This window comes from Agelaius tricolor, unplaced genomic scaffold, assembly GCF_023055355.1.
Source record: "Agelaius tricolor isolate 1412-34295 unplaced genomic scaffold, bAgeTri1.0.p SCAF_7, whole genome shotgun sequence".
NCBI classification, from domain to species: Eukaryota; Metazoa; Chordata; class Aves; order Passeriformes; family Icteridae; genus Agelaius; species Agelaius tricolor.
In genome coordinates this window covers 45,419,380-45,445,902 of record NW_027269267.1, presented here as the reverse complement: position 1 = coordinate 45,445,902, position 26,523 = coordinate 45,419,380, and the positions used below count along the sequence as shown (strand labels likewise).

Genomic DNA, 26,523 nt, shown 5'->3' with positions numbered 1-26,523 from the left:
AGGCAAGTGACTCCCTATCCCATTGGTCACATACTGTCTGGCTGCCAGGGCACTGAATCACTGGATCTTTGGGTATGCCAAGCCTCTCAAGAATCTGCATAAAATCTGAATGTTGTCCTTTTCTTATCTCCAGCATGCTGTGGGCTCCAGCCCTTCTCTGATGCTTGGCCCCCTGTTTCAGTTCATATGCTTATTTCTGGGGAGGGGGAGAGGTGGTGGGATGTGTGTGAGGGAGTTACATGGTGATGGGGTTGGGTTTCTTTAATATATATTTAGTACTATACTGAAGCACAAATAGCCTGGATGATTGCAGGATGCTTCATAAATGCAGACCCTTCACACAGGCATGAGGAAGAGAGTGGGAATAGAGGCTCTGGTGCAGTTTCAGGATAGCAGGAAGATCATGGCTTTCTCCCGTGACTGGACTGCTCAGCCAGCCATACAAAGCCTTGTACATCTTAAAGAACCTTGTGCATCTGGAGGGAGATATTGAGAACACACTGATACTCTGTCCAGGACAAGCTTTCTTTAAGGCCCTGGTGGACACTGCACAGGAGGTAGCTATGCATGTATTCATTTATCCACTGCAACAGCTATGAACGGATTTGTCTGTTGATTGCTTATCCCCCAGCTTGGAAAGGTATTAACAACTTGAGGTCAGATAAGAATCAGTGCAGTGCTGAATATGTAGATGTTTCAGAAAAAAGAATAAGAAATGGTGTATGGAGAGACTGACTTTTACAATGGGCAAGTTCAAAATCTGTCTAGCATGAGAGCACATATATTATAAAACATAGTCATTAACAGATATCTAAGTAGTAAAACTGCAATTTCTGCTTGTAATTTCTTCTGTTATCTCAGTTGATGACTTTTCTGGAAACCATTCCTTCATAATTCTTGTTCTCAGGGTATGTTTAACTTATTTTCTCTGTCAGAAAGAAGCACTGAAGTCTAGTACACCACTGTTTTACTGTGAATTAATTGAAAAAGACAACTTTCAATAAAGCAGGTTTTTACATACTTATGGAATTCAGTGCTTGCTTTGTGCTTATTTCAGGGGTGAACAGAATGTTTAAATGTCTTTTTCTTTATGAATGCTTTATCCTTTTCTCTGTTTAATAAGGAACATTTATGGTTTAGGGGCCCAATACCACCATTATTTTACCACAAACTACTAAATTAGTAGGGAGCTCAACTGGAAAATTTTAAAATACTAATGTTAGTATTCTGTTGCCTTGGGAAGGTGAATAAATGCCCACTTTTATTTAACTGTAAATATGCGAAACTGAATATGTGATTAAAGTTGAAATCAGCATGCATCACTCAAGGTGGCAGCTTTAGAGATCGTGTGCATTCAAATGGTGTTTGCAGAATTAATAGTTTCCCAAGAAATCAGCTGTAGCTATGTAATTAAAAATAAAATGTCAATGATTTCTTTTTTTCAGAGATGTCTAGTCATTCAGATTTCACTTTGCATTGGCAAGCTTTGTGTTACTGGAACACCTACCTCCATCTAGTTGATGCTGCCCATACCTGCACATACAGTAACACTTTCTTGTCACACAAAGTAATGTATGATGGTTTTCCCAGCTTGACACCTGTCAGTACAGTCATCAGCATAAACAACAGCAGGCTTATTCATCTTGTTTTCCTTTATGGGATGGATGGTCTTGTTTGTGGGGGAAAAGCTTGACTGAGTTGATGGATCCCAAATGTTTATCCCTGCTCTCTCTGCAGCATTGTTTCCCCAAGCCAGGCATTCTGTGAACCATTGGAAGGAAAATTTTCCTTTCATCCTTCAGATTGTGTTTCTACATGTGGTTTGACAGAAAAGCTCAAATGAGCAGAGTATAAGCATCTGATGAGCAGAGATCTGTGCTTTTCACACCTACGACACCAGTAATGCTTTCCCTTCTTGCTCACCCCTTGCTGTTTTTCTTCATCTTTTGTAAGAATGTAGCTGTGTGTTATTTCAGGAGTCTTGGTATGTTTGTCCAGAAGGCACACCACAATAGGACCCCATCATTATGTTGATGATAGAAAATAACAGTTAAGACTTTTTCTTTTCAATAATGAACCATTTCCTTTTATAAATATCTGTTCTGGTTTGCTATCAAAGGCAGTTTGGACTGAAGACTGAAAAATATCTACATTCTTTGAAATGTAATGATGCCTAGGGATTTGGGGTATGGGGTTAAACAGGGGAGTACAGCCTTGCATTGAATCAGAGACAGTGAATTATGCCAACTGAAAAATAAAGAGGAACAATCACAGGGCTCAGCATAAGTGATCAATGGCAAAAATACTCATCTCCTTCCCTCTTCTTATTTTTGCTGTTCAGTTAGATTATACAACACATTTATTTGTAGATATTTTTCTTAGTCCAGCCATCCCAGTTCTTTTCCTCAGTGGCAGCATGCCTGTCATGGATTTTAGCTGTGAGGTGTGGGGATTTGAGTTTAAGAGCTTTTTTTGTAGAAACCTAGGTCTTGCTCTTGACTCTTGTGCAGGTTAGGTTGGGCAGTGTCATCCTTTCATTGCTGGAGAGCTGACTGGGAGAGCTTCTTGAGCACTTGTTGACTGACCCCTCAGGAGTTTGTTGGACGGTGAATTAAATTGTTGATCAGGAGGGAAGATAGCAGCATTTTTCCCACAATAGCAGCATTTTTTCCACAGTGACCTTGCCTGCTTTGGGCCTGGCATCCCTGCTGCTGCCAGAAGTGAAATGTCGGTAGTATTTCCCCGTGAATGGGAGCTGTGAATTCCCATTCTTTCTGTACATTTTCTTGGGGCTCAAAATTCAGGGAAACAGATCCTGCTGACCTCAAAAATGAGCTGCTGTTTTCTACTACTTGACCTTGAGAAATCCAGTCATCGCTATGGTTGGGCTGATAATTGCAACGTCAAAAGTTTTCTACCCAAATGGCTGATTTTTCAACTTCTGTTCAAGACTGTGTACAGCAACCCTCTAAATATGGTTCCTACCACCCTATGCCCTTTGGGAGGGATTTGGATAAAGAAAATTACTACAGGAGAAAATTGAGGCGATGTTATGGTTTGTTATTTTTTTTTTTTAAGAGGGAGGAGATTAAAAATTTTGGGAGGGGAAGACTGTAAATGCCAGGCAGCACAAGCTATTTACTTCAAAGCATAATGACAGCATTTTCTGGTAGCTACCACATAAGCTGTTGAAACACAAGCTCATGTACTGCATGGCATTTAAATGGAACTGCAAATAGCCATGAAAAGGGGAGGTAGGACTTTGGGTAGTGCCTCTGAATGTAGGAGAGGGAATAAATAGTTACTGCCTTTTTGTATTTCTTTTTTTTTTTTTTGATGTTTCTCTTCTTTCATGATGGACAAGAAAAATCTGTCAAGCTGAGATATACCATGTTTTGACAATTGGATATAAAATGCAGTGGACTCAAAATACTACTTGAAAACATGTTGTGAATCTACTTCCAGACCTGGTCATGCTGTACAGATGCCAGCACACTGGGAGTTGCCTGCATGCTTGCTTGTTGGCTGGGGTGTAGCCGATGTATCTCCTTATGCATCTTGCAGGAGCAGTACTATTCTGCACTGCATGAAGGCAGTTATAGCCAAAGGAGTTCTGTAAATAGAGAAATGCAATGCTGGGGTTATTTAAAGAAAGAGCCATTTGCCATGTAGTCTGATCCAGATTTGTGGTAATGGGGAGGGAGAAGAAAGGCCATTGGAAAGGTAGGAATTCAGACATTCATATGTATATGGGCTGATATGCTCAGGCAGGCATTGTGACAGGACCTGGCAGGTGTAGCCAAAATTCTGTACTGGGGATGGCACCATTGCATCACTGTTGCATCACTGTCCCAGTTCCCTGCAGAAGACAGCCAGTCTTCTCTTCAGCATGCAAAATTTGTGTTTTCTTGCTGCAGACCATGCTGGGGACCTGAAATTGATAAATCAGTGTTGATCTGATTTATTGCCCTCTGAGTAATTGTTTGCCTCATGAGATCCTGATCTAAGCCTTCCTTCAGGCAGTTGCTACCATCTGTGGTTCAGTATCTTGCATCTTTCTTCCATCCCTAGCCTACATCCTTGCATCAGGGAGCTGATGCAAGTAGCATTTCTCTCAAGTGAGGCATAGGGACTTGCATGGTTTGAAGTGCTGTAGTGTAAAGGCAGGGTGGCAGAGGAGCTCTGAAGGAGGTGGAGAGAGCAGGCTGGATGGTGAGTACCTGTGCCAAGGCATCGCTGAGATTGCAGGCTGGGCGTGGTGCAGCCCTGCCTCCTTGGCTCTGGGCAGCTAACACTGTTGTGATGGAGAACTGGTCAGCCAGCATGCCTGGGTATGTGGTAGGATTCTTGCATTGGTTGGGCAGAGTCTAGTTTGGCTGTTTCCATCACAGCAAAGTTAAATTGAGAAACCTACCAGTCCCTTCACTTTGAGTTTTGTGTGGTGGTAAACATCGACTGGCCTGTGGTAGAGCTGCCTTTCTGCTAGAGCCATTCAAACCTGTGTAAAGCATGGAGACAACTTGATTTGAGCTCTCTCAGTAATTTTTTCTAATATTAACACTGAAAGAATCCTTTAACTTGGGACAGATTGTAAGGTAAAGGAGCCCTGCCTTATGATCAGCTATATTTGGCCTCCAGTATAGCAAGCCAAAGAAATGTACTCAATGATTATTTTGGTACTTGGACATATAATCAGCATATTCTGTGCTATGTGCTTTTTGTTCAGTTCATGATGAGCTTGATGTCATGCCACGCTCAGAATGGTTATCTTTGGTTATTCTTGATTTGTCTTCTGCTACAGGAATCACAGCAAACCTGAACATAAACTAGCCCTCTGTGTGTAAGCATTTTTAAAATGTCTAAATTTAAATAAAGACTTGATATGCATACTCTTTCAAGATAATTGGTTGGATCTGGCAATTGCAAATTACCTAAGTATTAGGGGACGCTGTCTTTGAAAAACAACATTAAACTGTTTTATAGCAGCAAATAAATTTGATTTTATTATATAGTCTTTAATTATGTCATTGCTCTCATTCTATCAAAAAAAGCAGTGATTGAAGCAGAATATATTCAACTGAATGGAGGAGAGAAAAGAGACCTATAATTTGGAAAGGGATGTTGTTCAAAGATGGATAGAAATCACTCTTGTAAGGTATTTTCTTTATTATTTGGTGGCTCACATGGCTAAGTGGTTGAAAAATTGTTCAAAATCAATTATGCCTATTACATAAGAGTACCACACCTAGTATAAGCAGTTTTCATGAACAAACAATGACTCAGAAACCAAAGACATAGACATAGTTTGAAGATGTAATATCTTAGGGTGGAATTCACTTTGTCTTACCTAGGTTCATCCAGGGAACTCTGAGGCAGTCTGTGTCTTTGCATTTTTTTAATGATACCTGTTTCCTGGGCAGGCTATCATAGTTACAACTGAGCTTGAAGCTCTGCACTGGGTGTAAGCCAGATGAAAGTCCATAATGAGAAAAGTCCTCTGTCTCTGTTCAAAAACAGATTTTAAAATGAAGCACTTACTTTTGTGACATCAACAAATTCAAGTTGTTGTGCAACTTGGAAAATGTTTTGGTTTCATGCACCAGTGTTAAATTGTTCTTTGAGAATACCTCCTAATTACTTAATTATTAGTTATACTTTGAAAGTCAATATTAATGAAACCTAACTTGGCAGAACCAACGCTTTTATTTTAATATCAACAAGCCACGTAGTTGTCAAAATCAGTGGGTCACAAGATCAGTCTGACAGTTCCATCCTGTGTAGCAGATCAGTGTTGATTGCTGCAGCAGCTGCACAAATGGCTTAGTCAAAATGCTTCCAGTGTAATGTCTTCTAATGTAGTTTTAAGAGGTCTGCAAGTCTAATAGAGGCACTTACAGCCTTGTACTCAAATTGGACTCTTGCTGTTCAAGGAAACAGGATTATGCATTGCAGTGTGGCATTCTTGTGTTCTGGAGGGGCTACTCTGAAGTGTAATTTGGCTTCAGTGGCACATGTTTCTTGTCTTCCTCTGAATGATTTTTGAGGAGATTGGGCCTTAACTACATACTCAATTCTAGGACCCCTTATTTAAAAAAAAAAAAAAGAAAAGGAGGGATTTCACTGTGAAGGTTGATTGTGAGTTTAGAAGACATTGCAGGCTTGGGATGGGTTCAACTCTTGTTGAAGGGAACACCTTGTCATCTATTGAGTGCATGACTTTACAGTAAACTCTCTGTAACACAAACATTTTGATGGTGTAATCCTGTAGATGTCAGTGACAACTCCACAATAAGAAAAACTTTAGGATTCTTAAGAATTGATTGGAGTTTGAAATATAGCTGTAAAGCTAGACTCCAGACCTACGACCCTTATTACAGTACACTTCTAATGTATGGCATGCAAATGTCAAATTTCTAACTTGCAGAATGAAGGGCATAATTTTAAACTAGGTATTCCTATTCCTCATATTCCCTATAACCTAGGGAACATAAATATTTATTCTTAAAGTTTCCCTGCTGTTATGTTACATTGGCTAGTTTCCTCAAAATCATTATCACTAAATATACAGGTTTGTAAACAAAATATCCTGCCATATATGAGATAAGGGTAGTTCTCAGATTCTGTGTTTTTAAGTGATTATTGACAATTATATTTCTAAGATGCATCTTCTAGTTTTCTGTAGGAACAGACTGTTGTTATATGAATATTGTATAAAGTGCAATTCTCCTAGGGGAATCATTATCATCCTTTCTTTCCTTGAATTTTGAATTTTTTCTTATCTTGAGTTGCCATGCCATCATTCATTTTCTGTCACTATCTGTTACATTTTAGGAAAAAACCTTAAACGCAAAAGAAGATTTTTCTAATATCTAATTTTCTTCTCAATAGGAAGATTGAACTTTTAGCATTTGAATGAAAAGAAAACCTATGTTAAAACTAATTACTTAATTTGTAGGATTTCTGGTCTTAGTGTGCATCCCTCTTGGAATTAAAAAAACCCGATACGGTGATGATGTAATAATTTTACAGATCCTAAAACAGCTTCATCCTGTCCTTTGCTCTTTTTACCAAGCAAAGCTCATTCTTTTCAGTATTAATTTCCTTACTTACTGTGATAACCAGTAGCTTTGCTCTGGATGCATGCAGTTCCACAGCACTTTGAACTGTGTACCTGAACTCCTGCACAGGATTGAGGCTGGCTCATAATTAGCTGGTGGCTGAACATGGTGACATCTAAGCTCAAATAAATACAATTCCTAGTATTTGATTTCTGTTCCCAGCTGGCCTAAAACCTCTCTTATGGACTGATGGCAGAATTGTATAAAAGTCCTTTTTGGACTTGCATGTGGGTTATTAATCTGGGTGTTTGGAAGAAATCTGCCAAATTTGGTCCCTGCAGGGAATGTAGGCACAGGGGGGATCTAGTAGTGGCTCCAAGTGAGTGTGAGTATAGGTTTGAGCAAATGCTTTGTTTTTTGGGGTATTTTTTGAAAACTACTTTGCTGAAAACTTATAGTCAATTCTTTTGGTTTTGGGTGTCTTAAGTCCTTTATAAGACATTGTTCTTGCTCACTGCTTTTCTAATCTGAGTATACAAACAAGTCCCATTAGCATAGTCCTGCCACTTGCCAAGGAATGGGAATTGATGTGCACGTGGTAATGCAGACTTGGAATGGTTCTTTAGTCACACTGCCTTAGGTCCAAGTGGCACAAAAAACCCCTACTATTAAAATACTTTGTGCTAGATATCATGGGTATACATGCTGTAACATGAAGTAGGAGATAAAAGTCTTTCTCTTTTGCATTTCTGTTTGAAATTTCTTTCATGCTTTTCAATGTGACTAGTATTGCTTCAGAAAATAATAAGTATTCCCACAGAATTTAGCTGAAGATTTACTTACACTAGAGGAAACGATTTTAAGATGTTGGATCTGACTTCTTTTGAGGCATAAAGAACTGGCTTTTAAATACTTGCTTCTTTGGAATTAATGCAAGAAAATAATAGAATGAACTAAGTGTTAAATCAGGGTTTGTTTGTTTGTTTTTAACTACTACTAAGATTTTCTTTTCTAGTGCTGATTTTGTCTGTGTGTCCAATTAACTCTCAACTCTTATTCTTATAGGCAGTTACCAGGCAATGCTTTGGAACTGAAGACTTTCGAGCAGCTCTAGAAAATGGAGTCCTGTTGTGCGAGTGAGTATTGGCTTACCTATATAACAACCTTTCAGGTTAACATCAGCTGGACTCTGTCCTTCCTGGCCTCTGAATTTTTATTTTTATTTTTTTGAAGTACCAAAAGTATTTTGTAGTAAATAATTTAATTTTTTAAAAAACCTGTTGTTTGTCATGGGAAGTAAAAGCACCTTTGGGACATAATCTTTCCAGATCCATATGTTCTTTGTGCTGTCCTACACACTTCTTTTTGTGATACTGAAAGGATCATGCTGTTATTGATTGATTATACTGGTTTTGCTTATAATGCCCAGGATATCTCTGGGCTTTCTCTTCAGCTTCTGCAAGGTGCTGTGGCTGTGGCTGGGATCAAAGCACTCTATTACCCCTCTACCCACTGCTGTTGTTTGGGTTTGGATTTCTGTCCTCCATCCCCTGCCCTTTAGTATTGATTTCATAAATCCTGAAACTACCTATTTCTATCACAGAACTTTACACTCAGCTTGTTTTGGAGCACTTTCTGTAAGAAGCTTCCTCGTGCTTATATATTGTAGGCTTGGCAATGATGAGACTTGCCTGGTTTCGTTGTTAGACTGAGTCAGAGGTGTAAAATGTCCACTCAACAGGTCTCATCCACATATTTGTAATTGGCTTGATACTTACTGGAACAGGTTTCCAGGACTGGAAGTAGTGCTAATCCCTTAGTATTTTAAGGAACAGCAGTTGTAAATGTCATTAGAACACCAGTGCAAGAGAAATCTTGTTAGAGAGCTACCTGGGATGCTAAAAACAACAACAAAACCAACCAAACAAACCTTAAAGAAACCCAAACCCACAAAACTCAGAGCTGCTCTAAAATCAGTTCAGCAAAGCTGAACTTTCAGAAAATATTTGTACAAGTTCAGTTCTCTCAGCTTCTTTTCCTACAGATATTTTTTTCCTGCTGTGTTTAGTGCCATGTTTCTGTCCTTGCCTTTATTTTGCTTTGGACCCTTTGCCTTCCAGTCTTATCTTGCTAGATGCTTCTAAAGTTATCTGTGATGTGATGCATTAATTAATATTCAATAATATTGTAGAGCTAGATACTTATTTTTTCATTACTTATGTAATTAAATTTTAATGAGTGTGAATGTGCTAATAAAAATAGTTTCTACTTTTCATAAGAAAGGATATGTTTAGTGGGATGTATATATTGTATTCAGATGTTTAAGAATTGGCCATTAACTGATGCATACTAATCTTCTGATATCTTCATTGTTGAGACTTACTTGCCAATAGAATGAGGATCCCTCTGCAAAATGCAAGTTAGTTAAATTTATCTGTAATTAATAATAATGCAAGAAAAACATCCTGCAATTTCTTCAGTGTCTTGGTTTGAAAAGACAGGTATCTGCTAAGGAAGGCAGGAGCCTCTCTTAAAATGGATAATGTAAACCCCCTCCCTCTGAATTATTATAATTTTGAAATTAAGGGGCTCTCAGGCAAAGATATGGGAGCAGGAATAACTGTTCTTTATTAGGAAAAAAAAATTAATTAATACAAAACAACACTGACAAAGTCAGAATATGACCTGACACCCTGTGGGTCAGGCTGTTGGTAGCAGTCCCATTCAATGGTGGCTGCAATCCTCCTGCAGTGACAGATGTGGTTCTGTTGAAGCAGTGATCCTGTAGAAGGGTGTAGTTTAACTCTGAAGGTCCAGTGGTGGTGTTGATGGACCTGGTCTTCCTCTGGGAATCCAGTGGGAAAAAGCTGTCTCTGTTGTTCCAAATCTCAGATTATATCCAGGTGGGAATGCTTGGCTCCTCCCCCTGGGTGGAGCATCTCACAATGGGGTGATGTAATTTTATCAGTGAGACTCAATGACCCATTAAGAGAAGATACTTCCCAGAGGGAGGAGGGGTTGTGGAAGAGATAAAGAAAACTGCCCCACCTGATTTTAACAGGTGGCAGAAGAATACACGCTGCCAGCCACATCTTGCATTGCAGCCTAAGACATTCTAGTGAGCAACTTGCCTTAGAAGGCATACAACTTTCTTTAAAGCAAAAGATGCCTTATTATGTTGTACTAAAATAGCTGTTCTCCTGTGTCTTAATTTTAAATCTGGCATACTTGAAGTCCAAGGAGGAGTGATTTTCATAGAAATTCTGTGGAAACAGGAAAGAGCAGATGGCAAAAATTTTCACATGTCCAGTTTTTCACCAATGACAATATAGTGCGAGATCTCAAATAACTGAGACAAACTAGAAATTAGATCGTCCATTTCCTTGGTTCACCTGTGGGCATGGCTAATTTAGGTGGATGTATTATCTCTGTAGATTGTAGACCTGACTTAAACCATAGTAGATAAAACCTCTACTTGCACCACATATTTGTATAGCATCCAGTCAGTTTGTTTGTCCTACTCAATGACTAAGTGCACATGTTGGCTGAGTGATCAGTAGTTGACAAAATAAAGCCTTTTACATTTTGCTAATTCTAGTGTGCATACACTAGAGAAAGAAATTTACTGAAATTTTTCTGGTCACATGCTACTTCGTGTTCTTCAGTAAAATAAATCAAAAATTATGCATTTGGAAGATTTAAAATAAAAGGGAGGAATTCAAACCTTTTTTTTATTCCATCTCAACAGATCACTTTTTTGGGTAGGAAAAGTAATCAAATGTGTCTTGTTTACTAAATAACTCAGTGCTATTGAAAAATCTCAGGACCTGCAGTTCTTTTTTTTTTTTTTTTTTTTTTGGCAGGTATTTAGAAATGTATCCTTCATTCCAGTGTATAGGGGTCAACTGTTCTTTGTGTTTATTTCGCAAATACGTTTTCTGCTTGAGCAAAAGACGCTTTTCCCCCACACAGAGTTTTAAACTCCAGGTCTTGTCCCTGCACTGGTGTGGGTAGATCACAAGGCCTTGCTGATGCTTTGTGTGGGGTAAAGGGTCTGGCCAGAGAAGCAGCAACAAGAAGGGAGAGCAAGAAAAAAAATCCTCGAATGTATAGAAGCAGATGAAGTCTGCAGGGTGTCCTGAGGTCCCTGTTCTCCACTGACCCTCTGGTCCAGTGTGTAAGTTGGTGAACCACAATATTTCACTATCTCCATGATTGAAAACCTGGATATAGACTTGCAAGGAATCCTGTGCCTCATCTTTACTGCAGGATAAGGTATGCATATGTATTAAATAGTCATGTGTTAGTCTGTCCTATCTTCTCAGCTTAATTATGAATTTTATGTGAAGAGTGATATCAGGTACAGTCTCTTCTGACTGAGATGGAAAAATGACTTGTTCATGTAAATTGTGTGTGCCAAAAGTGATTGCTGCACACAGCATACTGGACTTGGTAGCATTGTGAAAACTGAGTTTATTTCTCACCCTTTCAGGAATATTAGTGCTATCACACTGAACTCTGAAAATGAATATTCTGGTACATTTTTGACATCTGCTCAGAACCTTTATGAGAAGAAAAGCTATAAATAGAAAATCTGAATCCAATTAACATCACCATCCTTGTAGTAGAAACACAGATCCTTTTCTGCCCACGCCTCCTCAGGCATTTTCTTTTTTTTCTCGCTTTGCTGTTCCCAGAAACCTCTTTGTGTGTGACTTGTTTCATTTTTGCTTCTACAATCTGTTCTTGCTTGTCACTTCTTGGGAGTGTTAATAGATTCAGCTCAAACTCATTCAAATGATGTTATGTTAGGACCACATGCAAAGTATTTCTTAATAAGCATTGATGCTCATGCTTAAGTACAGTAAAATATTTAACAGAAAATCATATAACTTTTTTTCAGTTTGATTAACAAGATCAAACCTGGCATCATTAAGAAGATCAATCGTCTGCCAACTCCAATAGCTGGCTTGGTAAGTAATGGCATTGAATCTAATATCTGGTGTATGAACCAAGTGATCTCTATTTTTAAAGAATTTTCAAAATTCTAGCTCCATTTTCTTTTTTTGTTCAAAATTGTACCATTTCTATGTTGTCTTAGACCGCAAAGGACACCTAAACTGTCATTTGGATCTGTGACTTCAGTCATCCTGTCACTGCATCAAGCTTCATCATCCCCAGAGGTATCAAGCACTGGCTCCTGTGCACAAACCTCTGTGGCATTACTTGTCTCTATTTAAAGGCCACCATCCTATCTTAACATTTAGAACCACTTCCGATATCCCTTTCTTAGGGAATGGGCAAAGTAGGAAATGTTCTGTGTAGTTAAAGTATTTTTAGAACCTGTTTCACTCCACCCACAACAAAGCTTCAGTTGCATTAAAATAACTCTGATGATGCAAAGATCTCTCTGCAGGCTTCAGCTGAGGGATTTGCCAATGTTTTGGCTGTAACTCACATTGCTGGGGGTAGAGGTGGGAGATGTATGTCATAATTTTTACAGGAAATGTAAAAGGTTTTCTGCGTGCTGTTTGGAAAATTTGCTGCCCAGAGACTAGATTAAGTTCTGTAGCCATTTAGCATCAGAAACCCTTCTGTGGGCAAAGGAGTTCAAAGAATTCCTTCTTCATCACTTTTTCACTATGACAACCTCGTTGGCTCTTCATGTCACTTAGGATGTCAAGGCTATTTAGTCCTATCACAAATGCCATTGGTCTCATATTAAAAGATCCAGGATGAACAGGGACATATGCATGATTCCTGTGACAAATGGAAGATCCCACCTTATGACAAACATGCAACCTTAACATCAGGGAAAATTACCTGGTTTCTTAGTAGGAGTAGAATGCAAAACTTCTTTAGATACTTTTATTTATATGTTTTAATGGGATGAGCCAACAAAACATTGGCTTTTGCTGGTCACCCATGCAGCTCATTAGTGAATAAGTGTAGTTATCTTGGCTGGAGGTCATAAGATTAGGTTAAATTGCCATAAATTATTGCATAAGCTGAGAATGTGCATTTCCACATCAAATGAATGTAGAAAGCATTAATTGCCTTTGTCCCAGACAAGCTCAGGTATTTAGGCTTGCGAATAAGACTGCTGCACATTCTTTTCCTGTGAGGCATACAAAAAAGAATTCAAATGAAACCAAAATAATTCTGGGGAGGACAGCACAGTTATTCGATCAGTGGTTTGATTCTCTATGTGGCCTCTGAAGTAGCCATTAGATTCAAAACAGAAAACCATAAGCTAGATTTCATTTTTGTGGTTAAGTGCTGTCTTGAATTGTAACTGCAGGCACTCTTGTTTTTATATGCATTTTTTATTTCCAGATGTAAAAATGCAGAGTATTCACTTGGTGTGCCATTATATTTTCCTGGTAGTGTATTACTGGTTTTTGAAGTTGTTCCTAGTTCCTACAAGTCTTCAAAAATAAAGGAAAGAGGAGGAAAGGCAAATGTTTTTCGTAAATAGAGCTCACCCAGTGTTATTGTTAAAACACAGCTTAAAGGTAGTAATTGAGAGAGCTAATGTTTTCTGTTAACCTGTGGAAAAGGTTTTACATAAACACTTCAGTTTCTGAAGACAATAATTATGAAGGCCATATTGGGATGCTTTCAGAAGATGGTGCTTATGGTGGTGATAGTGGAAGACTGGTTTTTACACATTTGAGAGGAACCTTCTCAGTTATACCAGCTTTGAAGAGCCCAGGTTTCATCCCAGCATGTAGAACTCAAACTAAAAATTATGGGGATTTGCATTTATAAGAAAGCAGGCATTGATACCTGACAGGCTCAGGATACTATGGTTAAAAGATAGGTTTTAAAGATAGAAAAAAACTTACTAGGAAATTCAATGGTAGGCTTGCTTGACATGTTCTAGAGACATTTTCATTGCTTGTAGGTTGCTTCTCCCACAAATTTAGTATTTTCTGTGGCTTCATAAATGTTACATATACTTCTGTGGCTCTCACTTCTGCTGTCTTCAGTGCCTTTGAGTCTCACACTGAATGCTCTGTAGCAAGCTTTCATGAGATCTCGAAATCACTGTTGGAAGGGGTGAATTTGGTTGTCATTTTTCTTTTTTTGTCTTTTTTTTTTAATCCAGATGACAATTTTAATAATGAGAGATGACAGGGTTTTTTTCTAAAACAAAAAGGGATCGGATCATGTTCTTTCTATAGCTTCTTTATGCTCATCTAGATTCATATCCTGAAGTCCATTTCCAAAACATTTTATGCCTTTATTGCCTAATTAGCATCCATTTCTCTCCTGAGTTTTCTGTTTCAAAGGAAACAAACCCCCCATGGTTTTGAGAGTTTTATGGCAGTCTGATTATCAGAAGGAAACAAATGCTTTGAAAGACATCTTGTTTCTCTTCCCCCTGCCCCCCCAGCTTTCCCTCCCCTTTGTTTTTCTTCCCCTCCAGAAATTCCTTGAATTTTGGTTTTGTTCCCTAGGGAGTTAATCTATTTCATTTCCATATAAGTATGTTGTTTAAGCATTGTGTTCACTTCAACTATTTGACAGGCTTTTTCAGCAGTACAGAAATGTGGTGTTGAATAGATGCCTTTGGTTGAATCTCCAGAAAGGTTTTGTTATCTCACTTCTTTGCATTCATGGTTATTTTGAAAACAAATTGTTTCAGTAAATTAGCAGGCCTAAAGGAATAATTAAACATTCTGTTCTATATGGAATATTGTGTGCTAGAGTTTTTTTGCATTGAGTTCATGTGAGGTGCTGCTTTTAATGACGTCAGTGTATTATTGATTTGGTATGTCTTGTTTTCTTTTATGACATCTTACTTATCATAAGATCTGATAGGGACTTTATGTTAGTAGGAACATTTTACACAACTCAGATTAAGCCTTAGCTTTTACCTTTAGTTTGATTGTAATGCTGCCTAGTGATTTTAGGTGTGGATTGCAGTGGTTCAGGTCTAATCATGACAGAATGGAAAAATAAATAGATGTGTTTTGAGGATTAAATACTGAAATGAAAGTTGGTATTCAGTTAATTAAAATGCTTAATTGCTACCAGGAAAGTTCAGAAAATTGATTAAACTTCTCCCCAGTTTGGCATGGCATGGGAAATCTGGGCTGCAGCTTGTGTGGGAGGGTTTGTAAGAACTCTTTGGGAAGAAGAGTTGGATCTGGCTATAACTTGGTATCCATAAAACAACTTTTTGCTTTAGCCTCGCTGTTCCAGGTCTCTCCCGAGGCACGTGTGTGAGATGTAGCCATTGTCTTAGCTGCATTTGCCTGTTCACTTCTGTTCCAGTTTGGAAAACGGAACTTTTGGGGATAAGACAAGTACCAGAATAGTTGTAGGGAAGCTGTGGTCAGGAGCAGGTGACTGAAGAAATGTCCATGCAGCTTTTATGGCGGTTTCCTGGACAGTGAGGTGTGCCAGCTGCAGGATGCCAACTTCTAACTCCAGCAGTAGTTGCAGAAAGTTGCAACTTGCAGCAGGTTGATTTTAAAAGCATGTGGCAGAGTTTGGAGGCTGTGATGTTCCCACAGATGTCCTGAAGGGAGTTAACTGGGTGGTAGCTGTTGGGGTTTTTTGCTTTAATTTTGACTATTTTTTTTTAAATGCCATTTTGGACTTTTGCACTAAAATAGTTTCTAGAAAATTAAAATTTCATTTCTGATTATATGTAGGGGGGTAGACTATAAGAAAAGGAAGATAGTATAGAAAGTAATCTTACCCCTAAGGAGTTGCAGCTGGGCCAATTATCAAAGATTAGGAACAGGCCTGACTTTAACAGGTCACAGCTGTAACCAATGAGAAGAAGAGTGCTATAAAAGTGTGGGTTGGCTCCTTGAGAAGGGGATGGGAGTCAGTTGGCTGCTTTGTGAAGAAGAATGAGGCAGTGCTTGGAGGAGTAGCCCACGAGAAAATACCAAGAAGGTATGAAACTTCTGTGATAAGGAGACAACAGTGTGGAACCCCTGCAATAAGATGACAACCATTATATTTCAGACTGGCTAAAATGAGTAATTTGTATAAAGAGCAGTGCATGTATTTGTTCCCAGTACAGTGGAGGGGCAAGCAAGCTGGTAGAGAGTAGGTCCTGAAGCCCTCAGGACTTCTGGGGGGTATAGGAAGGGTATCAGAAAGGTCAGAGCATTGTGGAAGCCGAGATTTCATTATGAACAGTAGAAAAAGTGCAGATTTCATGTTGTTACTATAAAGTTCCACTTTTTTTGGTCCTTATTTGTGTGAAACTGAGATGGTGTTTAAAGAAAAGTACTCCAATTGATAAATCTTGCTGGGTTCAGATCCTGCAAAATTATTTTGATTACAGTTCTTGTATAGTGGGGTGGTAAAATTAACGTTTAGCAAAAGCAAATCCAGAGGAAAACTTTTTTTCTCAAAAAATACAGCATTTTCAGCTTGAATCCCAGCATGTGAAGATGGTTTGAATATAATCACAAGGGGAAGGATTTTGTGGTTTGACAACATATTTTCCAACAAGGCTTTGCTGAACAGTTTCAGAGGTGCATCTCTGGCTGCAGCACCATTGTTCCCCAAAAGCCTCCAGTTTTCAACTCAGTTGGCTGAACACAGAGAATCATAACCTGGAATGAAAGTCACCAGATGCCATGAGACAGCTGGAAGATGAATGAGTTATGCATAGTTTATGCAAGCTGAACATGTCTGTCAGAATAATACATTGCTTGCTGCTCAGGAGCAATAAGTGTACACTCTTCAGCAAGGCTGAAGTTCAGTGAAGGTACATTTCCAGCTGAGACCAGGTGGTGAAGCAAATTCTGAGGTAGAAGCCAGTGTCTCCCTTAGAGAGGGGTAGCAAATGGAAATCTTCCTTATACCAATTTTTGCCTTGCAATATCTCAATTTGGTTTTCTAAGACCATCTATTTTTGCTTGCAGCTCCTGTGAATAAGGTGGAAGTGCAATACTTTGCACTGTGTTTGGGAAGCTTTTTCTCACATCCCAGACACGAGGGCTGTGATCATACAGCAGGGCAGAATAGGAAGCTATTGGGCTTTTCAGAGCTGTAAATGAAATGACATTAGCACTTTGGTTTGAAGTTGGTCTGTGATTTCAAACAAGGCGAGATGTTGCTAACTCAGACAGTTTTCTGTGTGCATGCTGGATGAACATGAGCACAAAATGTCATCTTCGTAAAGTTCTTCAGCTTTGGAAAAGGGATGAATTTTCGTTTTCTGTTCACACACACAAAAAAAGTTGTGCATCTCTCGGCAGCGGCAGGTTTGAAAATGTTTTCTGAAATACTGTAGAGTGGGATTTTTTTTTTCTGGTGGGGAATTAGGGTTCCTTCAGGGTGGAGAACATCTTGATGCTTTTCCATGCAGATTTTTTCAAATGTTTGTTGTCCTGATTCAACAGGAAACATATCCTTCTGATAGCTGCTACTGCAACATCATTGCTTCTCTTTAATGCAATGTAAGATGATACCATGTGCTTATTGAATGCATCAGGAGGTATTAATACCACTTGCACCAAGGCAACCACCTGAAACAGTGTTCCTGAGGCCATATACCTTGGCATATACCTTCTAAGCCAGGAAAGTGGGGAATAATAAAGGTAAAAAGAGAGAAATATGATAGAAAGCTAAACTAAAATGAAAGGGGAGATAAAGAAAGGGGTGGAGAACATAAAAAATAAAAATATTTTTCTGTGCCTTTGTGCCTAACATTTTGCAAACTGTGGAACCGCCCTGGTATTTCCTTATCTTTTGTCATCAAGGAGAGCTGGCCAAAATTTCCTTTTGTGTGGGAAAATTTTCTCACCAGGGTAATGGGGTTTTTTGGTGGTGTTTTTTTTTTTTTTCCTTGTGTAGCAGGGGAATGGTATGCAGATGACATTTTTACTTTATTATAGGACAATTTCAAAACCATTTTTCAGGCAAAGTTCATACTTGTATGTATTAGTTCAGTTGTATGCTTTGTTGAAGAGTTAGCTACAAACTTCCTTCTCTAGATTACTTAGAATCAAATTAGTTGTGTTTTCCACTTAAATTTAAGAAATCTAATGATATATGAGAGGCTTAATTTGATCTAAATGAATTATTTTTTTTTTCAAAGCACCTCTGCTTTCAAAGTTCATTCCTTCATGCTGATTATTTTCTCTTGCTGTTCACTCTTTAGTATAGCCTTTAAATTGGTACATCCTGTCTTCCTGCATTTTATATTTTTTTAATAATTTTTTTTCATCTTAAACTCCTGCTCTGTGAATTTGACTAGTATGAGCTACAATAGTAATAATAAAAATAAATAGTAAAAATAAAATAATAATAAATAAAAATAGTAATAATGGAAAAAAATGCGTGTTTAACAAAAGTAAACACAGAGGAAAACTTTTTTTCTCAAAAAATACAGAGTTTTCAGCTTGAATACCAGCACGTGGAGATGGTTTGAATATAATCACGAGGGGGAGGATTTTGTGGTTTGACAGCATATTTTCTAATAAGGAATAGGTATCTTGTCTGCTATGAGCAATTGATTATAAAGAAACTTCTCATTTCAATTCCTCATGAAAAATCAGGAAGGGCAAGTACACAAATACATGGAGTAAGTTATAGAAAAGCTGCTGTTGCTCGCTTTGCTTCGCTAACAAACACCAGAAAATATAGACTTAAATTTCCTGGTTGTGCAGCAAAAATGCTTGTAAGAAATAGCCTCATAAATTTTGATGAAGATCTGACTAATGAGTTGATAAGCATTTGAGGTGCTCTGTTTGCTTTTCTGACCTTTTTCTTGGTTTTTTTTTTCACTGATGAGGGAGTAATAGTGAGTGATGTAGAGTACCACTATTTCTTCTGAAGGTTTAAGTCACCTTTTTGTAGACTAACAGAACACATCACAGCCAATGTGGGAGCTGTGGGCTCTGCTTCCAGCCCTGCTTCCATGGCCCTATCTTGTGGCTGATCTGGGTCATGGGGTTTTGATTTGTCAGTGGCATGTACGTTCAGAGGTACAGGGTGAATGCACATGCAGCCCTGCTAAGAGTGAAGCTGAGCAAATCCTGTTTGATATCATTCTCCACAAAGCTGATTAGTCTGGTATTGTTTTTCATAAGGCAAGGCACAAGGTGATACCTGTATTATTTTTGGTTTTTTTGAAAGTTGTTAATTTAAATATGTAAACAAAAATAAAGAGGCATCACTACCTGTTTTCTGGATGACTATGCTCAGCAAGTTGTTGGGAAATTCAGAAAGGCAAGTATTTTAAGAGACTTATTATTTGGCATAATCCTTACATGAGGGGAAACTTCTGTTTTACAATAGCAATTGGTGTTTCTTATGAATGAACCAAAGAGCAAAAAAGTGAAAGTGGGTATGACCTACCCAAACTCATGCCCTGCATCCAATGTGATCTCCTTTATAATGCAGTTTATATGTTTAATACAGGCTCAGGAGCACTTTTGATAGTAGGAATGAGGACAGGTTCCTCTTCATAGTAGTAGCTTTCTTCTTCAATATTCCTATGCTGCAGGTAAAAAAATTTCACAAAACTGTTATTTTCCTTTTTCTTGTGGGAAGTGAGAAATCTGTGGGGAAAGGGAAACACTATACCCATCTTTGAAAAAGATAGGAAGGAGGACCCTGGGGACCACTGATCCATCAGCCTCACCCCTGTGCCTGTTTAGAGCATGGAACAGCTCTTCCTAAAAGCTCTCCTAAGGAACATAGTGAACAGGGACATGTTTTGGGACATCCAAGGCTGACCCAACCTATTGGCTTTCTGTTACAGAGTGACTGCATCAGTGGACAGGGGAAGGAATGCAGATGTCACTTATCTGGCCTTCTGCAAAGCCTTTGATACAGTCCCCCACAACATCCTTCTGTCTAAACTGAAGAGAGAGCGATTTGATGGGTGGATTGTTTGGTGGATCGGGAATTGGTTGGATGGTTGCATGGAGAGGGTAGTGGTCAATGTCCAAAGGGAGATTAGGGACAAGTGACATCCCTTAAGGATTCTTGCTTGGACAAGTTCTGTTTAATGTCTTTGTCAATGACACAAAGGGATTGAGAGCACCCTCAAAAAATCTGGAGATGACACCAAGCTGAGTGGTGCACACATTAACACACCCAAAGCATGGGATGCCTTCCAGGGGGACCTGGACAAGCTTGGGAATCTCAGGAGGTTTAACAAGGACAAGGTGCTGCACCTGGGTTGGGGCAACTCCCCACTATTAATATAAGATAAGAAATGAAATCAGCCCTGCTGAGAAGGGCTTGGGGGTGCTGGTGGGTGAGAGGCTGGGCATGACCCAGCCATGGGCACTCACGGCACAGAGAGCCAAATGTGTCCTGGGCTGCATCCAAAGCAGCGTGGGCAGCAGGGACAGGGAGGGGACTCTGCCCCTCTGCTCTGCTCTGACCCCACCTGCAGGGCTGCATCAGCTCTGGGGTCCCAGCACTGCAAGGACATGGACCTGTGGGAGCAGGTTCAGAAAAGGAACACAAGAATGATGAGTGGCTGGAACACCTCTCCTATGAAGACAGGCTTAGAGAGTTGCAGTTATTCAACCTGGGAAGAGAAGGCTTTTAGGTTTCAATATTTAAAGGAAGGTTATAAGAAAGATAAGGACAAACTTTTTAGAAGGCACTCTGTTGTGATAGGAAAAGAAGTAATAGTTTTAAATAAAAACCATTACCTCAGGCTAGATTTCGATTAGATGTAAGGAAGAAATTCTTTACTGTGAGGATGGTGAGGCATTGGGACAGCTTTTCCAGAGAGATGGTGGATGCTTTGTCCCTGGGAACATTCAGGGTCAGGTTGGATGGGGCTCTGAGCAACCTGATCTAGATGGATATATCACTGTTCACTGCAGGGAGGTTGGACTAAGATTATATTTAAGGTCCCTTTCAACCCAAACCATTCTATGATCCCATGTTATTATTATGAGAAAAAAATCTTTTCACCTGGTAATTGACACAGCACTATATTTCAAATGTAGCCATCAAATAAAGTGTTAAATTTCTTACTTATTTTATTTTAGTGAGATTTTGTCAGTGTTCAGAAAATTGCAGTTGGAAATTAGTAGCTATGTTTCCATTGGCAACTGAAACTTCTGAATTTTACATTACTTCAAACTCCTAAGCAGATGTTTCTTCAAGTTTGGGAACATGATGGCCACAGTAACTGGGATGAAATTTCTGTTTAAATAGAAACCAAAAAAAGTTTTGCTCTTTTAAAATGTTTTTCTCAATTTATGAAGCAGTGTAGAAATCTGATTCTTCAATAGTAAAGTTGGAGAAAAGTCTTTCTTTTTCTTATATAAGAAATTTTTAATGTGTCAAATCTTGGAGTACTTTGCGAAGAGTTCTTTACCATTGCTTCAGTTCTATACCTAAAGATAGTAGTGTGTGGTTAGTGAGAGTTTTAGTGGCTTTAGTGCTGAGTCACATAGTAAATCACAAGCAAGTCATAGTAGGGTGGGGATGAAATCTTGACTTTCAGTCCAGTTCTCTCACTGACCACACTGTAAACCAAAAAAAAGGCAAATCAGGAGTAATGCAAGGCCTGATAGGAATGCATATGGAACTATAAATCACTTTTGCTACTTTTTCTCCTGTGTTACGGGAAAGAGGAATGTGGCCTGTATGGAAATGCCTCTAGCAGACAATTAAGAGAAAAGGATTGTGTGCTAGAAAGGAAGTATGGTTATTAATAGTTAGAGATGACATTGTTCTGTAGTCTTTCAATGCCTGATAGTGGGAGTATGTAATCTCAGCAGTGGTTTACTGATGTTTTGTGCCCCTCTGCTTGAAAACATATGGTACATTTCAGCCTTAGCTCTGAATTTCCTTTAATTGTTCTGTTGCTGCCTAAACACTTTGAAATGTAGGGTGTGGAGAAAGAGGAGGTTGATGCAAACTCTGTGAAATTTTTAGTAGCTGCTCAAGACATCGATCAGGCAGAGTGAAACCCAGACATGGGGTTGAACTTGACAGGTTTTTAGGTGAGTGATGGTGGAGTGAAATATGTCTAGGAGACCTAAGTGGGGAGCAAGTGTATGGATGCAGACCCCAAGGAATGGTTCAGCTACTTGCCCTGGCCTCTTGTCAGGGGTGCTGTAAGTGCTGTGCCTGCTGGTTGATCTCTGAACCAGAATCAGTATTTTGGGATGCTTTAAATGAGATCAGGTCTTCCAAACCAATGCTTTAAGTGTGTTACTGGGATGAGATGTCAAAATGCTAACTAATTAATTACTTCTTAAAAATCTTGTCAACTGACTATAAAGTAATATGATTGGCAGCAAGAACTTTCTAATACGGAAAATTGTTACCCTTTTTCCTGCTCTAAATCAAAGCTTTGAAAAAGTATTACCCTTTTTGCATCAGCTTGCCATCACTTAAAAAAATAGATAAATATGGTTGCCAAAAGAACTGCAAGAAATTTCCACTTATCAATTCAATCAGCCGTAGTCTGTGGTATACTCTGTCATTTGTATGCTGGTTTTATTTCTGAATTAACTGATGACTGTGTCTGTTTGTCAAGAAACATTCCTTCCCAACTGGAAAAAAAATGTCAACCATGTAGAAGAAGTACACACCTTAATACATACTTGTGACATTTGTAATCTGATTTCTCCTTCCTTTGTGAAGGAAGTGCAGATTCGAGATTCTTTTCAGCACTCTGTTTATTTGTGTTAAATCTTCATAAGGTGGACACTGGAGTACCTTTCCCCACCACCCCTGGCTTGTCAGATGTTTATCAGTGCCAGGTGTTTAAAATTCATGGCAGTTTTCAAAGAAAGCAGATGTTAACTGCAGCAGTGATAACTTTCTCTCTGGTATCCATGGTGGGGCTGTGCAGCTCTGCTGTTCACCCTTCTGTTCAGTACAAAATCCTCATTCCACATCTCCGAACGCCTGCCCAAACACCTCCGCGCCCATGTGTCTGTGCTGAATCACCCTCCTCCAGTGAGGTGTGTGAAAGAACTATTGACAACAACACCAGCAACAAGTGCTGCCAAATGCAGTGCTGAGAGCTGTTTCAGCTGCCCTGACCAGCTTGCTGTCTGCATGGCAGGAGGGATGGGTAGGGGCACGAGGAAGCCTGGCACTGATGCAGGGGTTCAGGTGGACTCCAAGGCAGGTCATCTCCAAACCAGCTCATCAGTCCAGGGTGCTGGGAAAGCTTCTCAACAGCATGGGATAAGCCCATGTAAGGCAGGAAGGATTAGATGTGGTACTAGGATGCTACTCCTGTTAAGAAATAAAAGATGCCTGGCTCTTGAAGGAAGCAAACTTCCAAATGCTCTCTTACAAAGAATGAAGTACTAAATAACTGTCCAAAAATCGGGGGCTACATGAATTAAGGATCTGAGGCTCTGTTTCAAGTCCTGTGTATGAAGAAGCTGAATTTCACCTATATCAAGTTGTTAACTTGTGTGAGCAAAACAAAAAAACCTTATGTATACAAATAAAAAAAAAGGGGGGGGGAGTGGAGGAGGAAAGCAAGCTCTGCCAAAACTTTGTGTTTCAAGAACAAGCGGTCTTTACTTCTTTTATTACTCATTAGGCTTCAAGGGAGTTTCACCTTTAAGTGGATTACTGTCATTCCAGTTCTGTGTAGTGTGGTGACTTGGCATTGGAGTATTTAGCACACTTTGCTTTCAGAGTCTGTTTTGTATAAACTGTTCAGGGTGTAAAGCATATTGCTTGAATTTTTATTTTTTTTCCCTTGATTTTTGTTGGAATGCAACTAACTGGTGGGAAAGTTAAGGCTTGTCTAAATAAGGAAATAGCCCAGGCTAGTTCTTCCATACTGGCTTTCCAAACCTATACTTTCATTTCAGTACGAATGCCTCTGAGTGGATTAGCTCTATTAACAAGACTTGTCTGCCAACATGCTGTACTTTAGCCCTTCTCCATTCCAGGTTGCCTTATTTGGTAGCAGTGACATCCCAGAAACACACCTGCACTTTATAACCTGATATTCACTCTCTTATCAATAAAAGGCTCATTTGGTACACATTGTTGCTGTGATAAATGTCTGTAATGTCATAGTGAAGGTTATGCTGTAGCACGGTTAGAGATATGGGCCTGGGAGGCATTTTGAGTCATTGAAGACAGTTGGTCCTTTCTTATGTTAAGCACCTTAAAGGTTGCCAACTCTGAAGTCCTGTTTAAAAAACCCATCAACCCACATTAATTTCTCCTGTGTGTTTTCCTTAATCCAGTTGCTCCTGTTTGAAGAAACTGTGGAGCTCAGTGCTGTAAGAGGTGGCAGGAAATGGGGTGTGGGCTGAGCAGAGGTGCCTTCTGCTGGCCATTTCCCATGGTGGTGGGCAGTGTCAGGACCTGAATAACAAGTTTTGGGGAAGATTCTTCTAATACATACCTTGGTCTTAGAGAGATCTGTAACCAGCTGCAGTCACTGCAGATGGAATTGGGGTTTGGGAGACAGATGGACCTTTTTGTTGGAAACCAGAATGATTCTTTCCCTAAAGGTGCTTCAAAATGTGGTTTTCATAATGGTTACAATGGCAAAGGGGACTGTTCCTCCTCTTCCTACAGTTATTGATAGTGGCAGTACCAAGGTAACTGCAGAGTTTGTGCACAAAGTTTCATTCCTGCATTCTCACAGCAGGAGCACCTGCTTTCTGAGAGGAAAGCTGGCAGTGAATCATTAAAGATTTAGTATCTGTAATCATGCACAGAGCTGGAGCAGGGAATCCCTGTGTCAAGGATCACAGTAATTTATTTTTTTACCCAGCGTGGAAAAGCAATGAAGGGCGGGCAGAGGGGAGTGGCAAAGCAATTAACACAGTTTCTGATCTTTGGCCAACACAGTGCTCTGTGCACTCTGTTACAGGTGGGATAAGTTATTGAACAGGAGCCCTGAGGTCACTCTATGTCTGCAGGATGATTGTTTTAATTGCTATTTTTAGTTTTGGGCCCAAAAAGGGAGGAAAAGAGCAGTTTAGGTATCCTATCCACTCCTCCTTCTGCATTTGGTTCAAGGTTAAAACTGTTGGCCTTCAGAGAAACACAGAGAGCTGTAGAAGCTGGGATCACACACTGCAGATGGGATGGGTGGGTAATGGGCACTGAACACCCTGACATTCAAGGCCAAGGTGGTAATGGGGAGTTCCTGGCTCCCAGGCCTGTGGTCAGACCACGGGGTTTGTGTTCAGCCCTGTTCCCTCCTGTGCTCTCACCCTTCTGCCCCAGCCTGCGCCCGCAGCCGGAGCTAACAACCGAAACGTACCTCCGAGGAAGAGCAAGTCACCCAACTTGTTCAACGAGCTCCTGCTGCAGGCGCTTTCCTTTACCCCACCTCTGAATATAAACAATGTGTAGCTGTGTGGTGATGCTGCTGCCAAGTGCAGCTCTAAATTCTGCCTTAAACTGATTTGAGCCAACTTGAGTGGACTGTATAATGCTGTGCCTATGAAAAATATTTTCTGCTTCGAAAAAATACCAGGTTTTTGTGAGGGAAGTTGCCCTTACTTAAGGGAATGAGGGTGCTAACAAAGAGGGTTTGTCATGAATGCAGAGTTGAAAGCTGTGTCTCCTTCAAGATGACTAAATGTCTTGATAAATGCAGTACTAAGGAAAAATGCCTCTTAAATGTGGTCTACTCAAATGACTTTCAGAATTCTGTAGCCAAAATAATGCATCAGTCACTCTTAAAATGTCAAGAGCTTTTGTTGCTAGGCACTATAGGTAATTGGTGGTTTTTGTCTTTTTTTGTATTTTTTTTTTTTTTTTTAAAGCCTGGAAACTGAAAACGACTTCTGGCGCCAAATCATGGTCTGGATGATGATGTAACACTTAGTGCAAATACGCTTCATGGCCTTGCAAGCATAGGGTGCCATCTCCTTCATACACTGAAAATAACTGCTTAAAATCCTCCACAAAACCCACCAAAAATGCACCCTTCTCCTACCCAACTCTCCCCTTCAAACTAGAGCTTGAACAGCAGTAGAAATAAGGGGTTTGACTGAAAGAGTGAGTATTTATATCTGAATAGGGGACAACCTGGAGTACTGTCATTTATTGGCTGATACATCCAGGAAAAACAAAAAACAACATGTTAATTAAATTGTTTTTCTCCCTGTTGCCAAGTGATTTGAAAGATGTGCCATAACTTGTATGCCTATGAGATTTCACTGTGTTTTGGCGCATACACAGGGATTCAGAGAAACAGTTAACTAGAGAGATCAGGCTTACCACACAGCATGACTGCGCCCTAAAGAAAGCAAATGTATTTAGACACTTGTTTAAATTAATATTCCTGTCCCACCCAGATAATCATGATAATGTGGGATTTTTTAAAAATAAAATCGCAGCTCTATTACACAAGCTGAATTTAGTGATGTTGTGTTGCATGTAAGTAGTCAAAATAAGATAGTATTTACATCCTCTTATGGGGAGACCTCTTTTAATTAGCTTTTACTTTAGATGTTTAAAATTTTTTTTCTGTTTTACACACTCCACACTCTATGCCCCTTCT

The 26,523-nt window shown here is 39.4% G+C and overlaps 1 protein-coding gene across 12 annotated transcripts in view; it reads left to right on the top strand.

Annotated features, from left to right (window-relative positions):
- Nucleotides 1–26,523, top strand: part of LMO7 (LIM domain 7) — a 132,247-nt gene that overhangs the window by 26,877 nt on the left and 78,847 nt on the right. For all 12 annotated transcript variants that reach the window (XM_071431064.1, XM_071431065.1, XM_071431055.1 and 9 more), the window contains exons 2-3: nt 8,124–8,194; nt 11,962–12,031. In XM_071431064.1, the coding sequence (XP_071287165.1) occupies nt 8,124–8,194; nt 11,962–12,031 (141 nt within the window). The remainder of the gene's footprint in view (nt 1–8,123; nt 8,195–11,961; nt 12,032–26,523) is intronic.